General features: G+C 39.9%; 1 protein-coding gene across 1 annotated transcript; it reads right to left on the bottom strand.

Moving 5' to 3' along the window:
* Positions 1-2,765: 2,765 nt before the first annotated feature.
* Positions 2,766-3,752, bottom strand: LOC133062751 (olfactory receptor 7D4-like). The gene has a single exon (XM_061152149.1). It carries the CDS (start codon positions 3,750-3,752, stop codon positions 2,766-2,768), a length of 987 nt encoding a protein of 328 aa, XP_061008132.1.
* Positions 3,753-20,564: the final 16,812 nt, after the last annotated feature.

The following is a 20,564-nucleotide window of genomic DNA, read 5'->3' as shown; positions in this document are numbered from 1 at the left end:
GCTTAGTTGCCCCATGGCATGTGGAATCTTACTGGAACGGGGATCAAACCCATGTCCCCTCCACTAGCAGGTAGACTCTCAGTCACTGAACCACCAGGGAAAGTCCCATCCAATTTCTTTATGGTGAAGAAGATGTGAAAATAAACATTCATCAAGACATCTAGTAGTTTGAACATATTCTGTATTCCCTGAAGCTGCTCAGTATCACATATGTCCAGGGTGGCAATTCTGTGATTCAATTCCTACTCTCTTGAATTCCAATCCAGCACTCTGTCCTGGCACAATATCTGGACATATGTCCTCTTTCAGCCAGATTTTGTCACCATCTGGATCTTGTGTTTCAACCTCAGTAAATTCACCTGTAAAATGAGGCAACTAGAACCAACAATTTATTAGCAACTGACCTGTTCTAATATGCTTGGCCTTGCAGTTTTTCTGTCTCTAGTGATACATGCTCATACCTTATTTTGGAAACATGCTAAGTATATGCAGAAAAGTCAACCATGCTGAAAATCAAATAATTTATTTGTCAGTGTATTTTCTGTTTGGACATAGAGCATGATCTGATAAACGCTGAAATCCAGGACTTAAGCTTTAAGAAGGCAAAGATTTTTGTCTTTTTTTCCCTCCCTTCACTTCTGTGTTCCAGATATTTGCATCAGCCTGGCACACTGAGCACCGCTCAGTAAGTACTGTTGAATAAATGAATTTGATAAAAACTAGCAATGATATTGATAATAAGCACTATTTCGTAATTCTTATTCAACTATTCTGAGTCTGTACTTGAAGTGGCTGGTATCAACCTGGAGGACTGGAAATCCAATCCAATTTACAATGATGGATAAGTAAAAGGAGGGATGCAGAGTAGGACTGAGGTTAATCATTGTAAGAGGTGAAGACAAAGTACTCACTAGGCAATTCTGACCAAAGTCCCTTGCAGAGAATGGATGATAAATAAAACTCGATGTGATTAAAAGGCAAAATTTCTTGTCAGAGAGAATGTGGAGAAAAGGGTACCTTCCTATACTGTTGGTGGGAATGTAAATTGGTACAGCCACTATGGAGATTCCTTAAAAAACTAAATATAGAAGTACATATAGAATATGATCCCACAATCCCACTCCTTGGCATATAGCCAGAGAAAACCATAATTCAAAAAGATACATGCACTTCAATGTTTATTGCAACACTATTCACCAAAATCAGGACAAGGAAGCAAGCTAAATGTCCATCAACAGAGGAATGAATGAAGATGTGTACATATATACAATGGAATATTTCTCAGTTGTGAAAATGAACAAAATAATGCCATTTGCAGCAACATGGATGGACCTAAAGATTATCAAACTAAGTGAAGTAAGTCAGACAAATATCTTTAACATCACTTACATGTGGAAAGCAATAAAAATGATACAAACAAACTCACAAAACATAGAGTCATAGATCCCAAAGTCAACCTTATAGTTACCAAAGGAAAATGTGGGGGGATGATAAATTGGGAGATTGTGATTAACATATATACACTGCTATGTATAAAAGACAACTAGTAAGGACCTACTGAATAGCACTAGAAACCCTACTCAATATCCTGTAATCACCTGTGTGGGAGATGAATCTGAGAAAGTGTGGACATACACACAACTGATTCACTTAGCTGTATAGCAGAAACTAGCAGAACATTGTGAATCAACCATGCTCCAATAAAAGAATCTTAAACATTCTGCGGTAACCTATACAGGAAAGAATCTGAAAAAGAATAGTATGGATATATATATATAACTGATTAAATTTGTGGTGCACCTCCCCAATGTTCATCGCAGCACTGTTTATAATAGCCAGGACATGGAAGCAACCTAGATGCCCATCAGCAGATGAATGGATAAGGAAGTTGTGGTACATATACACCAAGGAATATTACTCAGCCATTAAAAAGAATTCATTTGAATCAGTTCTAATGAGATGGATGAAACTGGAGCCCAGTATACAGAGTGAAGTAAGCCAGAAAGATAAAGAACATTGCAGCATACTAACACATATATATGGAATTTAGAAAGATGGTAACGATAACCCTATATGCAAAACAGAAAAAGAGACACAGAAGTACAGAACAGACTTTTGAACTCTTTGGGAGAAGGTGAGGGTGGGATGTTTCGAAAGAACAGCATGTATATTATCTATGGTGATACAGATCACCAGCCCAGGTGGGATGCATGAGACAAGTGCTCCGGCCTGGGGCACTGGGAAGACCCAGAGGAATCGGGTGGAGAGGGAGGTGGGAGGGGGGATCGGGATGGGGAATACGTATAAATCTATGGCTGATTCATATCAATGTATGACAAAACCCACCGGGGGGGGGGGGGGAGGGGAAAATAAAGGAGAAATTGAAAAAAAAAAAACTTGCGGTGCACCTGAAATTAACACAACATTGTAAATCAACTATATTCCAATTAAAAAAAATTTTAAAGAGTCAGGATTTCAAACACTTGAATGACAATAAAATATACTGAGTAAATGCAAGCTGTTGAGTAATTAAGCGTAGGTCTACATTCTAAAATTCAATGAGTGGTCATTTAAAAACACTTTCTCTACATATGTAAAATTATTAAATAATAGCTGAAATTCTAAGTTCATGAAATGTGTTTCAAAACAATTCTGATATTTTTTAATGAACTGAATGCAAGATATCTACATTAAAATATAATGTTCTGTTTAAATAAAATATATGTTTATTCAAATCACACACACAAGAAAGAGGCAGGACTTCTTTAGCCAACTACTGCTATCACTGTCAGCTCAAAACCCTTGGAACAGTGTTCCTTCCACTGAACACAGAGTGTTCTTCCAAGGACTTTTTGTAGAGCCCTCTTGATGTCCCTGTTCCTCAGGCTGTAGATGAAGGGATTCAACATGGGGGTGACCACAGTGTACATCACCGAGGCGATCATGCCTCTCCAGGAAGATGAATCAAAACTGAAATACACACCAAGGCCTGTCCCATAGAACAAGGAAACCACAGAGAGGTGAGATGCACAGGTAGAAAATGCCTTATATTTCCCATGAGCTGATGGGATTCTCAGAATGGAGGAGACAATGCGGGTGTAGGAGAAAAGGATCCCTGAGAAGGGAACAATGCCAAGAAGTCCAGTCATCATATACAGCAGGATGTAATTGATGAGTGTGTCTGAACAGGCAAGTGTGAGGACCTGAGCAAGATCACAATAAAAGTGTGGAATGACCCAGTTGGTACAGAAGGACAGCCGCAACATCAACAGACTCTGGATCAGGGAGTGTGACAAGCTGGTGAACCAAGACACCAGAACCAGCAGACCACAGAGGCAAGGGTTCATGATGACTGTGTAGTGCAGGGGGTGACAGATGGCCACAAAGCGGTCATAGGCCATCACAGTCAGCAGAAAAGTGTCCATACCTCCAAAAACCATGAAAAGACACATCTGGGTGATGCAGCCTGCATAGCTGATGGATTTGCTCTGTGTCTGGATGTTCACAATCATCTTGGGGACTGTGGTGGAGATGAAACCTATGTCAGCCAAGGACAAGTTGGAAAGGAAGAAGTACATGGGGGTGTGGAGGTGGGGGTCTGAGCTGATGGCCAGGATGATGAGCAGATTCCCGAACACAGTGACCACAAACACAGATAGAAACAGCCCAAATAAGATGTACTGCTTTTCTGAGTCTTGGGAAAATCCCAGGAGTAAAAATTCTAAACCACGTGTCTGATTTCCTGATTCCATGTTGCTAATGCATCAGCTAGATGATTGAAGAAGGGGGGTGGGGAATGAAAACAAAAAATGAAATAGGCACTGGAAAGCCTCTAGAGTCTCTCTGTGTGTATTAGTCGCCCAGTCCTGTCCTACTCTTTGGGAACCCATGGACTGTAGCCCGCCCAGTTTCTCTGTCCATGGGATTCTCCAGGCAAGAATACTGGAGTGAGTTGTCATTCCCTTATCCAGAGGATCTTCCCAACCCAGGGATCGAAGCCGGGTCTCCTGCATTGCAGGCAGATTCTTTACTTTCTGAGACACCAGGGAAACCCAGAGTCTACTTCTTTAACTTCTTAAAGTGGAGGATTGGGTATAAAATACTTAACATGACAAAGCTTACGAATCCTATATTCTGTTACTTGTTCTATGCAGCATTTCAACCACTGTCCACTGATCTTTGGGATACTCATCCACCCTCTTGAACTCTGGCTTGTTGTTGTTCAGTTGCTAAGTTGTGTCTGACTCTTTGCAACTCCACGAACTATATAGCCCACCAGGTTCCTCTGTTCATGGGATTTCCCAAGCAAGAATACTGGAGTGGGTGGCCATCTCCTTCTCCAGGGGATCTTCTTGATGCAAGGATCAAAACCACGTCTGCTGCTTGCAGGCAAATTCTTCACCACTGAGTCACCATGGAAGCCTCTATCTCTGGCTTAGGATCATCAAATTAAAAAAAAAAAAAGTTAGAGCAGAACTTCCCTGGTGGCCAAGTGAATAAGAATTCACCTGCCAATGCAGGGAACATGGGTTTGATCCCTGGTCCAGGAAGATCCCACAGGCTGCAGCACAACAAAGCCCATGTGCCACAACTGCTGAAGCCCTCATGCCCTAGAGCTCATGCTCCATAAGAGAAGCTTCTGCAGTGAGAAGCCCACACACTGTAACTAGAGAAAGCCCCATACAGCATCAAAGACCCAGTGTAGAGGAAAATAAAAAAGTACATTTTGTAAAAAAAAAAAAAAAAAAAAAATATTTTTAAATTAAAAATTGAGAGCAAATTTGGACCTTTGAGATAAATGGTTCATTCTTGCTCTAAGGCAAAAGTGGTACATAAGGTCCAGTGAAATATAGTAACTTGTTCTAGGTTATTTGCCTTGTCTGGGAGCCAGAAAAGCGTTGATAATGATGCCTCAGAGGTGAGAAAATTTGTCAAATATCTAGACAGAGAATTGTGGGATAAGTAGAACTAAGGTTTATTTCTTATGGAAAAATAAAGGAAATATTTTCACTAAATAATAAAACACATTTACAAATTTTTAACCTGGTATACCAAGAACATTGAAGACAGGAGGAGAAGGGGGTGGCAGAGGATGAGATGGTTAGATAGCATCATTGTCTCAATGGACATGAGTTTGAAAAAACTCTGGGAGATAGTGAAGGACAGGGAAGCCTGGCATGCTGCAGTCCATGGGGTCACAAAAAGTCAGAAATGACTTAGCAATTGAACAACAACAACAAATACCAAGGACAATCAATATCTTATAGAAAGAAGGCTATATGTTTCCTGGATATTTGTCACATGATGAAACACCCTTTACCTGTGATGTTAAGGGACTGGTTAAAATGTCCAAGGAAAACATGGCCAAGTCTTCAAGTCTTAAACCATTTCATTACCATTAGATACTAAAATCATCACACACAAAAATTTGTTCTCTATGGTGCTCATTAAATATTTAGGAGGAAAGAAAGATATCTGAGACAGTCTCTCAAATTCTCTCAGGCTATTTACATATGAACCAGAAAGGGTGAGTCATATGCGGCACCCACATTATAGTGATGCTTAGAAAGAGCTAAGAAGATGAGGACACTCATCTAGAGTCCACCTGCACTCCGACTCTCACCACCCCTGGTCCTGGGGGTTCTGTACCCAGAGAAATGGGTCCTATAACCAGCAATAAGAAATAGCATAAGACTGACTCATACTGAAGGGCATTGGTATTGAAGGACAAGGAAGCCTGGCATGCTGCAGTCCATGGGGTGGCAAAGAGTTGGGCACGACTTAGTGACTGAACAACAATACAATGATTGTCAGTGTTCTGTTTGCCTTGATACAAGTGTTTTTGCACACTTGCTATTCTGTAATGCCCCTAATTACAAAGGAGAAAGACCACCATTGGCTGTCATCACTGTCAGTCTCCTTAGGTATTACTACCCAAGTAGGAGGATGAAGGATGGGTAAAACGGGTGAAGGGGGTCAAAAAGTGCATACTTCCAGTTATGAAATAAATAAGCCATGTGGTTGTAATGTACAACACAGTGACTATTTGCATATTTGAAAGTTGCTAAGAGAGTAGACCTGAAAAGATCTCATCACAAGAAAAAATTTTTCTTGTGTCTGTGATCTTGTGATCTGGTATTAACTGGCTTATTGTGATCATCTTGAAATATAGAGTATTGAATGTCTTCAAATATTGAATCATTATGGTGTACATCTGAAAATAATATAGTGCTAGTATGTCCATTGCCAGTCAATAATTTAAAAAAATTCAAGGCAGACAGTGTCTTTGGAAAGATAAAAATGACCATATCATATGCAAATTGTTTGATTATAGATGACTATTTTCATTCAATCTAATGCTTTGGGCAAGGTGAGCTGCTTGCAATAGTCTCTAGTGACTTCTGATCAGCTGAAAGGAAGTCTACTTTTCAGGGCTCATATTTGAAGTATGATAGTTTGTAAAAAGATTCCCTTGAATTTTAGTAAGTGTGGTTTGTTCTCTTGCATTCCAACTTGCTTTATTCAACAGACTAGTAGAGAGTATATGAGAATGCCTGAGGTTTTTGGTATTCCCTGGAGTGTGTTGTGCATGTTAATGGATCAACTGCCTTGGAAAAGAGGAAAGTAATTTTATCTCCTAGTGATGTATTGCAGGCTTGCCAGGTGGCACTGGTGATAAAGAACCTGCCTGCCAATGCAGATTGTGTAAGAGATGAGAGTTCGATTCCTGGGTCACGATTGCAGATCTAGCGCAGAGGTTTTAGCACACAGGGACCCTCCAAATGACTATGGCGAGTAAATTAATAAGTAGGTGAGTGTACAAACCAGTATTTCTCCATTGTTGCAGCTCATCAAAACCTCTGGGTGTTTGACTCCCAAACCTTCAACAACTCTCTCCCTCAAGGAAATTACTAAATGGAGAGAAGACAAAAGAAATAAGATGCTAATATTAATAAAAGAAAGATAGAAAGAGAAAAAAGGAATACAAAGTTTCTGCTCATTAAATAACCAAGTCCAGGCTTCCCTGTTGGCTCAATGGTAAAGAATCTGCCTGCCAGTGCAGGAGACACAGTTCAATCCATGATCCGGGAAGATTCCACAAGCAGTGGAGCAATTAAACCTGTGCACCACAGCTATAGAGCCTGTATTCTAGAGCCTGGAAATCACAACTACTGAGCACCTAGAGCCCGTGTTCTGCAACAGAAGAAGCCACCACAATGAGAAACCCATACACCACCACTACAAAGTAGCCCCTCCTTGTTGCAATTAGAGGAAAAAGCCTGCACAGCAACAAAGACCCAGCATAGTCAAAAATAAATTAAATTAAATTGGCAACATGTTCATTCCCAATGTTGAACCATCCCTAGTCCCAACAATTTAGTCTACTTGCTCTTGCCCTGATATCTACTTATTCTTTCACCTGGGATCCTTCTTCTTTTCAGTTTTAATTTTTTATTGAAGTAGAGTTGATTTAAAATGCTGTGTTAATTTCTGCTGAAGAGTGAAATGATTCATTTATACATATGCATTTTTTCTATATCCTTTTATTATGGTTTATCACAGGATATTGAATATAGTTCTCTGTGCTATACAGCAGGACCTTGTTGTTTGTCCATTCTATCACCTGGGGTCTTTACCCAGGAAAGTACTTTTCTACAGCAGTTGCTTTTCTATAGTCTTTATCTGAAATATCAACATATGTGTCTCTGACTTTCTGTCCTAATTATCTAAAGGCACAAACAAGGTAACTGAGAGACTAAATAGGGAAATCATACATTTACAAGAAATTTCACAAATGATGAATTATCATACAGCTATTTTTCTGCAATCATAAGTTAGGATACTCATCATCTTCTGATTTCCCTTCCTGGAATTTCTTCAACATTTATATTTTGAGTCCTTTTACTTTCACGTGAGGTTGCTAAATACGTTTCGTCTCTGAATAAGGAGATTTTGCCTTTTTTGTGCTCTCCCCTCAAACACTTGAGGATCTCCTTCCAGGACAGAGCAATGGTATGTGCGTGCTTAGTCATTCGACACTTGCAACCCCATAGACTGTAGCCTTCCAGGCTCCTCTGTAAATGGGATGTTTTCCCAGCAAAAATACTCGAGTGGTTTGCCATTTCCTCCTCCAGGGGATCTTCTCAACCCAGGGATAGAACCCTCATCTCCTATATCTCCGGCATTGCAGGCGGATTCTTTACCACTGAGCCATGTGAGCAATGGCAGTTAAGAGGGTAAAGACACTCATTACTTTACCTCTGGTTACAGGACCTCAGGATCTGGAAAGGAGAGAGCCAGGGGACAGGCAGACACTGGACAAATGCCCCCTCTCTCCATCTTTTCAGCATCGCCTCGTGGGTGATCCTCATCCTTTCAGGTTAATATGTAAACATCTGGTGCAATTTTACTCTTTTTATAAGTATTTAATGAACACCATAGAGGATCATCAGAGAAGGCAATGGCAACCCACTCCAGTATTCTTACCTGGAGAATCCCATGGACAGAGGAGCCTGACAGGCTACAGTGCATATATATAACTGAAATGAAATCTCACTCTGTCATGGTAGCTTCACACAAGAAGTGTAGCCATTCACCCTCCCAAAAAATTCGTTTTTAGAGCTATTTCTCCATAGACATCATAAGGTTTGTGCATAAGCCTTGTGCTTAATGAGTCAGTGCCCTTTCCACTCAACTACCCTTTTCCTACTTCCCACAACACTTACTGAGTTATGCAGGCTTGCCAATATGGGACCACCGCAGGGGTCAACTCGCCTAAATCCTATTCTCTCATGGAGCGTGGATGATGAAGGAAGAAGGCCTGTCCCACCAGAAAGCAAGGATATTCAGCCAGGCACATGGTTTGGGGTCTCATTGATTTCTCCTGGAGAAGGCATTAATTGTCTTGGGTCTGGTGCATGGGGGCCTTAGTGACTATAAGTAAATGTGTTACAGCTTTTATGGCCCTAGAGACTAAATACCCTCTGAAGCTTGTTAGACAAATTGATTGATGAATCTTCCATTCCCTGATCAGTTTGACTCCTCAAGGACAAGGAGGATCTCTTGGAAAGGATCTCTGACCTGCTCAATTCCTTGTCCCTGTGAGACTTACAGAGGGTCTATCTGTGATTCCTCTCTTTTAGGTTTGTTTCCTCTGGAAAGAATCACCTTAGTCTCCCTTCAATTTCCTCTTAGGAATAAGTGTCAGCATTTTGGATTTGCATTTTCCTCATTAGGAAGATTGCAGAGCACCAAGGGCCCCTTCTGGGGGTAATAGTTCTCAAACTTAAGCCTGAACCAAGATGATCTTGAGACTATGTTACAACACAGATTTCTGAGTCCCACCCCAAATTTCTGTCTCAGTAGATTGGGGCTTGGGTTTCTCAGGTGGTTCGGTGGTAAAGAATCCACCCACCAATATAGGAGACTCAAGTTTAGTCTCAGGGTCAGGAGGATCCCCTGGAGAAGGAAATGGAAACCCACTCCAGTATTCTTACCTGGGAAATACCATGGACAGAAGAGCACGGCAGGCTACAATCCATGGTGTTGCATAGGAGTTGGACACGACTTAGCTAATGAACAACAACAAGAAGATTAGGGCTTGGGTCTGATAATTTAGATTTTTTTAAAGTTCCAAATTTTGCCAGTTGCCACAACAATCCTTTGACAACCATTGCCCTGAGATAATGTTTCATAATTTGAGCTTTACCTAAACTATCATAAAATTAATGGAAAGGAGGAAAACTTAAACAAGTATAGGCACAAAATGACACTAATTATGGATATGTGTGTGTGTCTATGTAAGAAAATGTGTATACAGAGAAAAAACTGGTAGAAAATAAAATGAGGTGTCAACAGTGGAGGAAATAAACCTATCAACTGAGGCTTTTGTTAATATATAGTTTCTCATGTTATCCCAGACTTACCCACTCAACATCTCCAGTGGTAGAGTTTGAGAATTTATGTTTAAAAATATTTTCTTTATTTGGCTGCATTGAGTGTTAATCATGGCATGTGGGGTCTTCATTGAAGTCCACAAATACTCTACTTGTGGTGCAAAGGCTCTGGAGGGCACGGGCTTAGTAGTTATGGTGTGAGGGCTTTGTTGTCCCCACATGACATGTGGGATCTTAGTTCCCTGACCAGTCATCTATCCTGCATCCCCTAAATAACAAGGTGGATTCTAAACCACTGAACCACCAGGGAAGTCCCACTTAGAGTTTACTTTTAAAAGAAAATTACAAAGAAGCAAAAGACCTATACATAGAAAACTATAAAACACTGGTGAAAGAAATCAAAGAGGACACAAATAGGACACAAATACCGTGTTCATGAATTGGAAGAATCAATATTGTGAAAATGAGTATACTATCCAAAGCAATCTATAGATTCAATGCAATCCCTATCAAGCTACCAACGGTATTTTTCACAGAACTAGAACAAATAATTTCACAATTCGTATGGAAATACAAAAAAACTAGAATAGCCAGAGCAATCTTGAGAAAAAGAACGGAACTGGAGGAATCAACCTGCCTGACTTCAGGCTTTACTACAAAGCCACAGTCATCAAGACAGTATGGTACTGGCACAAAGACACAAATATAGATCAATGGAACAGAATAGAAAGCCCAGAGATAAATCTATGTACCTACAGACACCTTATCTTTGACAAAGGAGGCAAGAATATACAATGGGAAAAAAACCTCTTTAACAAGTGGTGCTGGGAATTTTGGTCAACCACTTGTAAAGGAATGAAACTAGAACACTTTCTTACACCATACACAAAAATAAACTCAAAATGGATTAAAGATCTAAATGTAAGACCAGAGACTATAAAACTCCTAGAGGAGAACATAGGCAAAACACTCTCCGACATAAATCACAGCAAGATCCTCTATGACCCACCTCCCAGAATATTGGAAATAAAAGCAAAAATAAACAAATGGGACATAATGAAACTTAAAAGCTTATGCACAACAAAGCAAACTCTAAGCAAGGTGAAAAGACAGCCTTTAGAATTGGAGAAAATAATAGCAAACAAAGAAACAGACAAAGGATTAATCTCAAAAATATACAAGCAACTCCTGCAGCTCAATTCCAGAAAAATAAATGACCCAATCAAAAAATGGGGCAAAGAACCAAACAGACATTTCTCCAAAGAAGACATACAGATGGCTAACAAACACATGAAAAGATGCTCAACATCACTCATTATCAGAGAAATGCAAATCAAAACCTCAATGAGGTACCATTACACGCCAGTCAGAATGGCTGCTATCCAAAAGTCTACAAGCAATAAATGCTGGAGAGGGTGTGGAGAAAAGGGAACCCTCTTACACTGTTGGTGGGAATGCAAACTAGTACAGCCGCTATGGAGAACAGTGTGGAGATTCCTTAAAAAACTGGAAATAGAACTGCCATATGACCCAGCAATCCCACTGCTGGGCATACACACTGAGGAAACCAGATCTGAAAGAGACACGTGTACCCCAATGTTCATCACAACACTGTTTATAATAGCCAGAACATGGAAGCAACCTAGATGCCCATCAGCAGACGAATGGATAAGAAAGCTGTGGTACATATACACAATAGAATATTACTCAGCCATTAAAATGAATTCATTTGAATCAGCTCTAGTGAGATGGATGAAACTGGAGCCCATTATACAGAGTGAAGTAAGCCAGAAAGATAAAGACCAATACAGTATACTAACACATACATATGGAATTTTTAAAAATGGTAACGATAACCCTATATGCAAAACAGAAAAAGAGACCCAGATGTACAGAACAGACTTTTAGACTCTGTGGGAGAAGGTGAGGGTGGGATGTTCAGAGAGAACAGCATTGAAACAAGTGTACTATCAAGTGTGAAACAGTTCACCAGCCCAGGTTGGATGCATGAGACAGGTGCTCAGGGCTGGTGCACTGGGAAGACCCAGAGGCATGGGATGGAGAGGGAGGCGGGACAGGGGATCGGGATGGGGAACACATGTAAATCCATGGCTGATTCATGTCAATGTATGGCAAAAACCATACAATATTGTAAATTAATTAGCCTCCAACAAATAAAAACAAATGGAAAAAATAAATAAATAAAAGAAAATTACAACAGTTTTACTTTTACTGCATATATACAATATCCATACTGTATATTTTTATATCATATATATATATATATATATATATATATATATAATGAAATACACCATTTTAACTATTTTTATGTGTAGAGTTCCCATGGCACTGAGTAAATTCACAGTGTTGTACAACCATTACCTCCATCTATTTCCAGAACATTTTCATCCTCCAAACAGAAGCTTTGATCCATTAAACAGCAACTTCCCATTTGTCTCCCTGCTCAGTCCCCGAAAACCTCTATTCTACTTTTGGTCTCTATGAATTTGCCTTTTCTAAGTATCTCATGAAAATGGAATCACATAATATTTTTCTTTTTATGTCTGGCTTATCTCACTTAGCAAAATGTTTTCAAGATTCAACCATGTTGCAACACTTATCAAAATTTCATTTCATTTTAAAGTTGAATATTATTCCATTGTGTGTATATACCCCTATTCTTTCATTATCGATGGACACATGGGTTTTTTTTTTTTTTTTTTTATCTTTTGGCTGTTGTGATTAATGCTGCTATGTATGCAAGAATCCATTTGAATTCCTGCCTTCAATTCTTCAGGGCATATATCTAGCAGAATTGATGAACCCTGAAAATCTACCTGTAAGAGGAAACCAAGGAGCATAAGCAGCAGTGGGGGTGGCAGCATTTAGTGGCAGTGCCAGCAGTTCTAGCCTGTTGCTTTACTTTTTAGCTGCATGAAAATAAGAACACAGTCATTATGCTGAAGAGAAAGTCCCCAGTGGAAACAGAGGGCAAAGATAGATCCAAAATAACTATACAGGAGCCCAGTAGACAGTTTATGAAGTTGTCAGCAAAACCGCCTCTACCAAAACCTGAACCTGAATTTTAACGGAGAAAAAAAAAAAAAAAAAAATCTGCAAAGAAAGAACCAGGAACAAAGGGTAATATAGTGTCTACTTGTGGTTGTTGTTTAGTCGCTAAATTGTGTCCACACTTTGCCACCTCATGGATTGTAGCAGGCCAGGCTCCTTCGTCCATGGGATTGTTTCAGGCAATAATACTGGAGTAGGTTGCCATTTCCTTCTCCAGGGGATCTTCCAGACTCAGGGATCGAACTTGAATCTCCTGCATTGGCAGGCAGATTCTTTACCACTGAGCCACCTGGGGAGCTCAATGATGGCTAATAACCTGAGTCATATCTTTGAGCTGTTTTGCAGATATCTAAACCCCCAACAGAAGGAAGAATTTAACTGCATGCTGACCACAAACACAAAGTCCACAGAAGACAGGTTGGAACCAGAAGGTTGGTGATGTTGACCCTCAATTACTTCACCACCAACCAACCACAGGATTGTGCACCAGCTGATCATACACTCTGAAATCCCCTCCCTCACCCCATTTTTAAAAACTTTTCCCTGAAGGCCATCAGGGAGGTCTGGGTCTTTTGAGCATTAGCTGCCTACACTCCTCGCTTGACCTTGCAAAGAAAGTCTGCAGGAGAACAAGATGGCGGAGAAGTAGGCAGACATGGAGTACATCTCTCTTCATAGATACATCAGGAATACACCTTCAGACACAGAAATGCATGCAGAACACCAGCAGAGAGCAGACAGGAGTACCTGACCAGCAGAAAAGAATATATAGAACCACTCAAAACTCAGTAGGGTGAAAGAACTAAAGAGAAAAACAGGAGTGTTACTAGGACAAGACCTGCCCTCAGCGGGTGGGGGAACTGAAGCATGGGTCCAATCAACACATTAGGGCAATTGTCTGAGTCAGAGGAGAAACATTTAAGGATGATAGTGAAACAGCTGATCTGTGGCAGCCTAAATGGATTGAGAATCAGACAGTCCTTGCTGGAGCCATACATACCCTGGACAGGGATGCAGGTCCCCTGGAAGGCACAGCGGTTGGGAGCTGGAGTTTAGGGTTTGTGGAGCAATCCCAGGGCGAGGGCTGCTGTTGACTGCAGAGATACAGATCGAGGGGATATGAAGGAGGAGATTGTGGTGGGAAATGCGTGTGGAGGAAAGCCATGGAAGCAAGGTGATACTGCTGAGTCACGCATAGGGGGTGGAGCCATCACCATAGCTTCTCTCTCCCCACATGCCAGCTTGGCAGCTGGACAATAGAGAGGCTGGCCCATCAAATGCCTGATGCACTGAACTACAGATTAGGACCCCACCCAGGATTCTCCTTTAAGTGACTGATGTGCCAATCTACAGAGTAGGACCCCAGCTGGGGGGGGGGGGGGGTTGGGGGGGCTCTATGTGTCTGAATGGGTGGAGCTACAGAGAAAGACTGGCCAAAGAGGCCTTCTGATCACCAGCTACAGGAGACTCGAAAAAAGACTCTGCTAGTGCCGTGACTCCTGGGGTAGAGGCAGTCCGTGTCCCTGCACACTTGGTGTTGCCAGGGTCCCCACAAGCCAAGCAGCTGCACCTCAACTCTCATGCTCAACTTTCACTGGGGCAGAGCTGCCACAGGCAAAAAATAGTTACGTCTATGTGCCCAGGGTCAATTCAGTCGTGTCCAACTCTTTGCAACCCTGTAGATTGTAGCCTGTCAGGCTTCTCCGTCAGGGGGATTCTCCAGGCAAGAATACTGGAGCATATTGGCCAGTACTCACTGCCATACCCTTCTCCGTTCAGTTCAGTTCAGTCGCTCAGTCGTGCCTGACTCTTTGTGACCCCATGGACCACAGCACGCCAGGCCTCCCTGTCCATCGTCAACTTCTGGAGCTTACCCAAACTCATGTTCATTGAGTGAGTGATGCCATCCAACCATCTCATCCTCTGTCGTCCCCTTCTCCTCCCACCCTCAAGCTTTCCCAGCATCTGGGTCTTTTCAAATGTGTCAGCTCTTCGCATCAGGTGGCCAAAGTATTGGAGTTTCCCAGCTTCAACATCAGTCCGTCCAATGAACACCCAGGACTGATCTCCTTTAGGATGGACTGGTTGGATCTCCTTGCAGTCCAGGGGACTCTCTAGAGTCTCCTCCAACACCACAGTTCAAAAGCATCAATTCTTTGGCACTCAGCTTTCTTAACAGTCCAACTCTCACATCCATACATGACTACTGGGAAAACCATCGCCTTCACTAGATGGACCTTCTGCTTTTTAATATGCTGTCTAGGTTCTAGAGTGCTATATTTCCTGCTGCCCTAGCTGCCAACTCCCCTGAGTACCTGGTGCTGCCGGAACCCCTGAAACCCAAGCAGCTGCACCACCTCCACACCTGGCCCTCACAGGGAAAAACCCAAGTCCTCCAGGGCAGCCTCAGGAACAAACCCCAGTGGACAACCCACATGCAGAGGTGGAAATAAAACCACAGTTGAAACCCAGAGGCAGTGTGGCTAAGGAAGAAGACCCAAAACCTTTTCACCAGCTGTACAAACTGCAGATTAAATCCACATGATAACTAGGCAGACTCTGTGTCTATGGAATATGTAAAAGGACCCTGAGAGCTCCCACAAAAGAAAATGCACTCATTCTGATAGCTGTGGACATTGGAGGCAAGAACACACAGGAGTAGAACCAGGTTGGAATCTGAGCTGCCCCCACAACAGGTCCAGAGATCAGTACAGTGTTAGAGGGCTTCCTAGGGAGATGAGATGAACTGTGACTCTTGGCAAGGGGAAGGACTCTGACAACAGTGACTCAAGAAAAACATTTATTATTCTTATCTTTTGACTTTTTCTGTAAATTCTTTTGGATTTTTTTCTTTTCTTTTCTTTTTCCTTTCCCCCCTCCTCTGTTGTAGTTGTCAACTTTATTGGCACTATGAAATCTATTTAAGCTTTTATTTTTTTTTTCTTTTCTCAGTGACTTTTTTTTTTTTTTTTAATCATTGTTTTAAACCTTTCCCTCTATGCTGAGCTTTTGCAGTTCTGAGGAGTCTTCCTTTTTTTTTTTTTCTATTTTTTTAATTCTAATTTTTAATTTTTTAAACTTATTATTATTTTTTCTACATTTATCCCTTTGTTTGCTTTTCCTACTGTTCTTTTCTGCTTGCAGTTAATCTTTAATGTATATAAATTTCTTTATCTACCTCTATTTATCTTTGTATATCTATTCTTTCTTTCTTTTCTTTCTTTCCTTTCCTCTCAACATATTTGTTAGTTTCATTTTCATTGCTTTATTCCCCAACTGGCACCTTGCTTTAGTTTTGTTTTCCAGTTTGTGCTTTAGTTAGTTTTGTTCTTAACTGATAGATAAAATTTTTGGTTTCCTTTGTTCACTGGGTCAATCTATTGTACTTTATTTTAGTTGGACTGTTTTGATTTTCCTTATAGGTGTATATGTGTTTGGGTATATTCAGTCACACTTTTCATTGTTGTTATAGACCTCTGCCCCTATGTTGGACTTTTGCAGTTCTGTGGAGTTTTCCTTTTTTTCTCTCTTTTTTTAATGCTTATTTTTTAAACCTATTATTATTTTTCTATATTTATTCCTTTGTTTGCCTTTCCTACTGTTCTTTTCCACTTGCAGTTAACCTTTGATGTATATAAATCTTCTTTATATACCTCTATTTTACTTTGCATATCTATTCTTTCTTTCTTTTCTTTCTTTCCTTTCCTCTCAACATGTTTGTTACTTTTATTTTTATTGTTTTATTCCCCAGTTGGCACCTTACTTTACTTTTGTTTTCTAGTTCATGCTTTAGCTACTTTTGTTCTTAACCGGTAGATACCAACAAAGGTCCGTCTAGTCAAAGCTATGGTTTTTCCAATAGTCATGTATGGATGTGAGAGTTGGACTATAAAGAAAGCTGACTGCCAAAGAATTGATGCTTTTGAACTGTGGTGTTGGAGGAGACTCTTGAGAGTCCCCTGGACTGCAAGGAGATCCAACCAGTCCATCCTAAGGGAGACCAGTCCTGGGTGTTCATTGGAAGGACTGTTGTTGAAGCTGGGAAACTCCAATACTTTGGCCACCTGATGCGAAGAGCTGACTCATTTGAAAAGACCCAGATGTTGGGAAAGCTTGAGGGTGGGAGGAGAAGGGAACGACAGAGGATGAGATGGTTGGATGGCATCACCGACTCAATGGACATGAGTTTGGGTAAGCTCCAGGAGTTGGTGATGTACAGGGAGGCCTGGTGTGCTGTGGTCCATGGGGTCACAAACAAAGAGTCGGACATGACTGAGTGACTGAACTGAACTTAACTGATAATTTTAGGTTTCCTTTGTTCACCAGGTCAATCTATTGTACCTTATTTTTGTTGGACTGTTTTGATTTTGCTTATGGATGTATATGAGTGTGTACATGCAGTCACACTTTTTATTGTTTTATGAACCTCTGCCTCCACATTTGGCTTTTGCAGTTCTGTGAAGTTTTCATTTTTTATTCTTTCTTCTTCCTCTTTTTTCTTTTTTATTAATTTTATTTTTAATTTTTTTAAACCTATTGTTATTTTCCTGCATTTATTCCTTTGTTTTCCTTTCCTACTATTCTTTTCCCCTTGCAGTTACTCTTTAATGTATATAAATCTTCTTTATCTGCCTCTGTTTAGTTTTGCATATCTATTCTTTCTTTCCTTTCTTTTCCTTTCCTCTCAACATATTTGATAGTTCTTTTTTCATTGCTTTATTCCCCACTTGGCACCTTGCTTTAGTTTTGTTTTCCAGTTTGTGCTTTAGTTACCTTTGCTCTTAACAGGTAAATATAATTTTTGATTTGCTTTGTTTGCCAGGTCAATCTTCCATACTTTATTTTAGCTGGACTGTTTTGACTTTGCTTGTGTGAGTATATGTATATGTGTACATTCCATTATTTTAATTATTATTTGCCTGATTTTGTAACTGCCATTTGTCTAGGGTTCATGTTTGGTTTCTCATTTTGGGGTATTTGTTTTAATCTCACTTAATGCCATAACAGACCACATGTGTAATCTTTGTTCCTGACCAGAGATCAAGCCCTGAGCCGTTGGAGTTGGAGCACTGTCTCCAAGACCCTAGACTACCAGAGAACAAACTCTAGGGAGTATCAAATAGTGAGAACTCACACCAAGGAAACCACTTGAATACAAGACCTGGCATCACCCAACCACCAGTAGCACCCTGTGCAGAACGCCTCATCTAAAGAACAAACAAAACAAAAATACAAGCCAAATCATTAGCAGACAGGATTACCACCTCACTCAGCCTTACCCATCAGAGGAAAAACAAACAAATGGACAAACAAACAACAACAACAACAAAAACTCAGCACAAATCTCAACCTGTAGGAAGCTTACACAAACCACTAGACCAAACTTAGGAGAGCAGAAACCAAAAGGAAGAAAGAATTCAACCTTGACACCTGAGAAAGGGAGACTTCAAACATGATAAGTTTTTTAAAAAGTAATGAAAATACTATACCAATGAGGAAAAATTAGAAACACAGAAGTCCAGATAAATGAAGAGAAAATAGGCAAAATACCTGAAAAAGAATTCAGAATAACGATGGTCAAAAAACTTGAAAACAAAATGGAGACAATGAAAGAATCAATTAACAAAGACCTAGAAGAATTAAAGAATAAATATACAGAGACAAACAACACAATTACTGAAGTTAAAAATACTCTAAAAGGAATCAATAGCAGAATATCTGAAGCAGAAGAACAAATCAGTGAGCTGGAAGATAAAATGGTGGAAATAGCTTCTAAAGAGCAGAATAAAGTAAAAAGAATGAAAAGAACTGAGGATAGTCTCAGAGAGCTCTGGACAATTTCAAACGCACTAACGTTCAAATCATAGGGGTCCCAGAAGAAAAAGAGAAAAAGAAAGGGTATGAGAATATTTTTGAAGAGACTATAGTTGAAAATTTCCCCTATGGAAAAGGAAATAGTCAATCGAGTCCAAGAGATACAAAGAGTCACATACAGGATTAACCCAAGGAGAAACACACCAAGACACATACTAATCAAACTAACAAAGACAAAGAAAGAATATTAAAAGCAGCAAGGGAAAAGCAACAAGTAACATACAAGGGAAATCCCATACCTTTAACAGCTGATTTCAGCAGAAACTCTGTGGGCCAGAAGGGAATGAGAGGATATATTTAAAGTACTGAAAGTGAAATATCTACAACCAAGATTACTGTACTCATAATTGATGAAGAAATAAAAAGCCTTTCAGAGAAGCAAAAGTTAAGAGAATTCAGTACCACCAAACCAAATGTTAAATGGGCTTATAGTCAAAAAATACAAGAGAAGGAAAAGATCTACAAAATCAACCCCAAACAATTAAGAAAATGGCAATAGGAACATACATATCAATAATTACTTTAAATGTAAATGGATTAAATGCTCTAACCAAAAAACACAGACTGGCTGAATGGATACAAAAACAAGACCCATATTCTGCTGTCTACAAGAAAGCCACTTCAGACCTGAAGACACATATAGACTGAAAATGAGAGAATGGAAAAATATATCCCTTGCAAATGGGAAGCAAAAGAAAGCTGGAGTAGCAATCCTCATATCAGACAAAATAGACCTTAAAATAAAGAAGATTACAAGAAATAAGGAAGGACACTATATAGTGATCAAGGGATCAATCCAAGAGGAAGACATAATAGTTGTAAATATCTATGCACCCAACATAGGAACACCTCAATACATAAGACAAACACTAACAGACATAAAAGGAGAAATTGACAGTAACACAAAAATAGTAGGAGACTTTAACACCCCTTCACACCAGTACACAGATCATCAAAGCAGAAAATTAATAAGGAAACACAAGTCTTAAATGATATATATTAGATGAGATGGATCTCATTGGTATCTTCAGGACATTCCATCCAAATATAGAAGAATACACCTCCTTCCCAAGTGCACGCGGAATATTCTCCAGGATAGACTACATCTTGGGTCACAAATCAAACCTCAGTAAATTTAAGAAAATTGAAATTGTATCAAGCATCTTCTCTGACCACAACACTATGAGACTAGATATCAATTACAAGAAAAAAACTGTAAGAAATGCAAACACATGGAGATTAAACAATACATTTCTAAATAGCCAACAGGCTAGTGAAGAAATCAAAAGGGAAATAAATCTCCAGAGACAAATGACAATGAAAACACAACTCAAAACCTATGGGATACAGCAAAAGCAGTTCTAAGAAGGAAGTTTCCACCAATACAATCCTACCTCAAGAAATTAGAAAAACATTGAATAGACAACCTAACTTTACACCTAAAACAACTGGAAAAAGAAGAACAACAAAAATTAGTAGAAGGAAAGAAATCATAAAGATCTGAGCAGAAATAAGTGAGAAAGAAATGAAAGGAACAGTAGTAAAAGTTAACAGAGCTGAAAGCTATTTCTTTGAGGAGCTAAACAAAATTGAAAAACCTTTAGCCAGACTCATCAAGAAAAAAAGAGAGAAGACTCAAATCAGCAAAGTTAGGAATGAAAAACGAGAGGTTACAACAGATAATGCAGAAATACAAAGGCTTCTAAGAGACGACTATGA

This window comes from Dama dama, chromosome 9, assembly GCF_033118175.1.
Source record: "Dama dama isolate Ldn47 chromosome 9, ASM3311817v1, whole genome shotgun sequence".
Taxonomy (NCBI): Eukaryota; Metazoa; Chordata; class Mammalia; order Artiodactyla; family Cervidae; genus Dama; species Dama dama.
The sequence above is the reverse complement of the archived record's forward strand: the minus strand, read 5'-3'. Positions and strand labels throughout refer to the sequence as shown.

Excerpts from the sequence above, each read along its gene's own strand:
- LOC133062751 (XM_061152149.1), bottom strand. The coding sequence starts at position 3,752 with ATGGAATCAGGAAATCAGACACGTGGTTTAGAATTTTTACTCCTGGGA.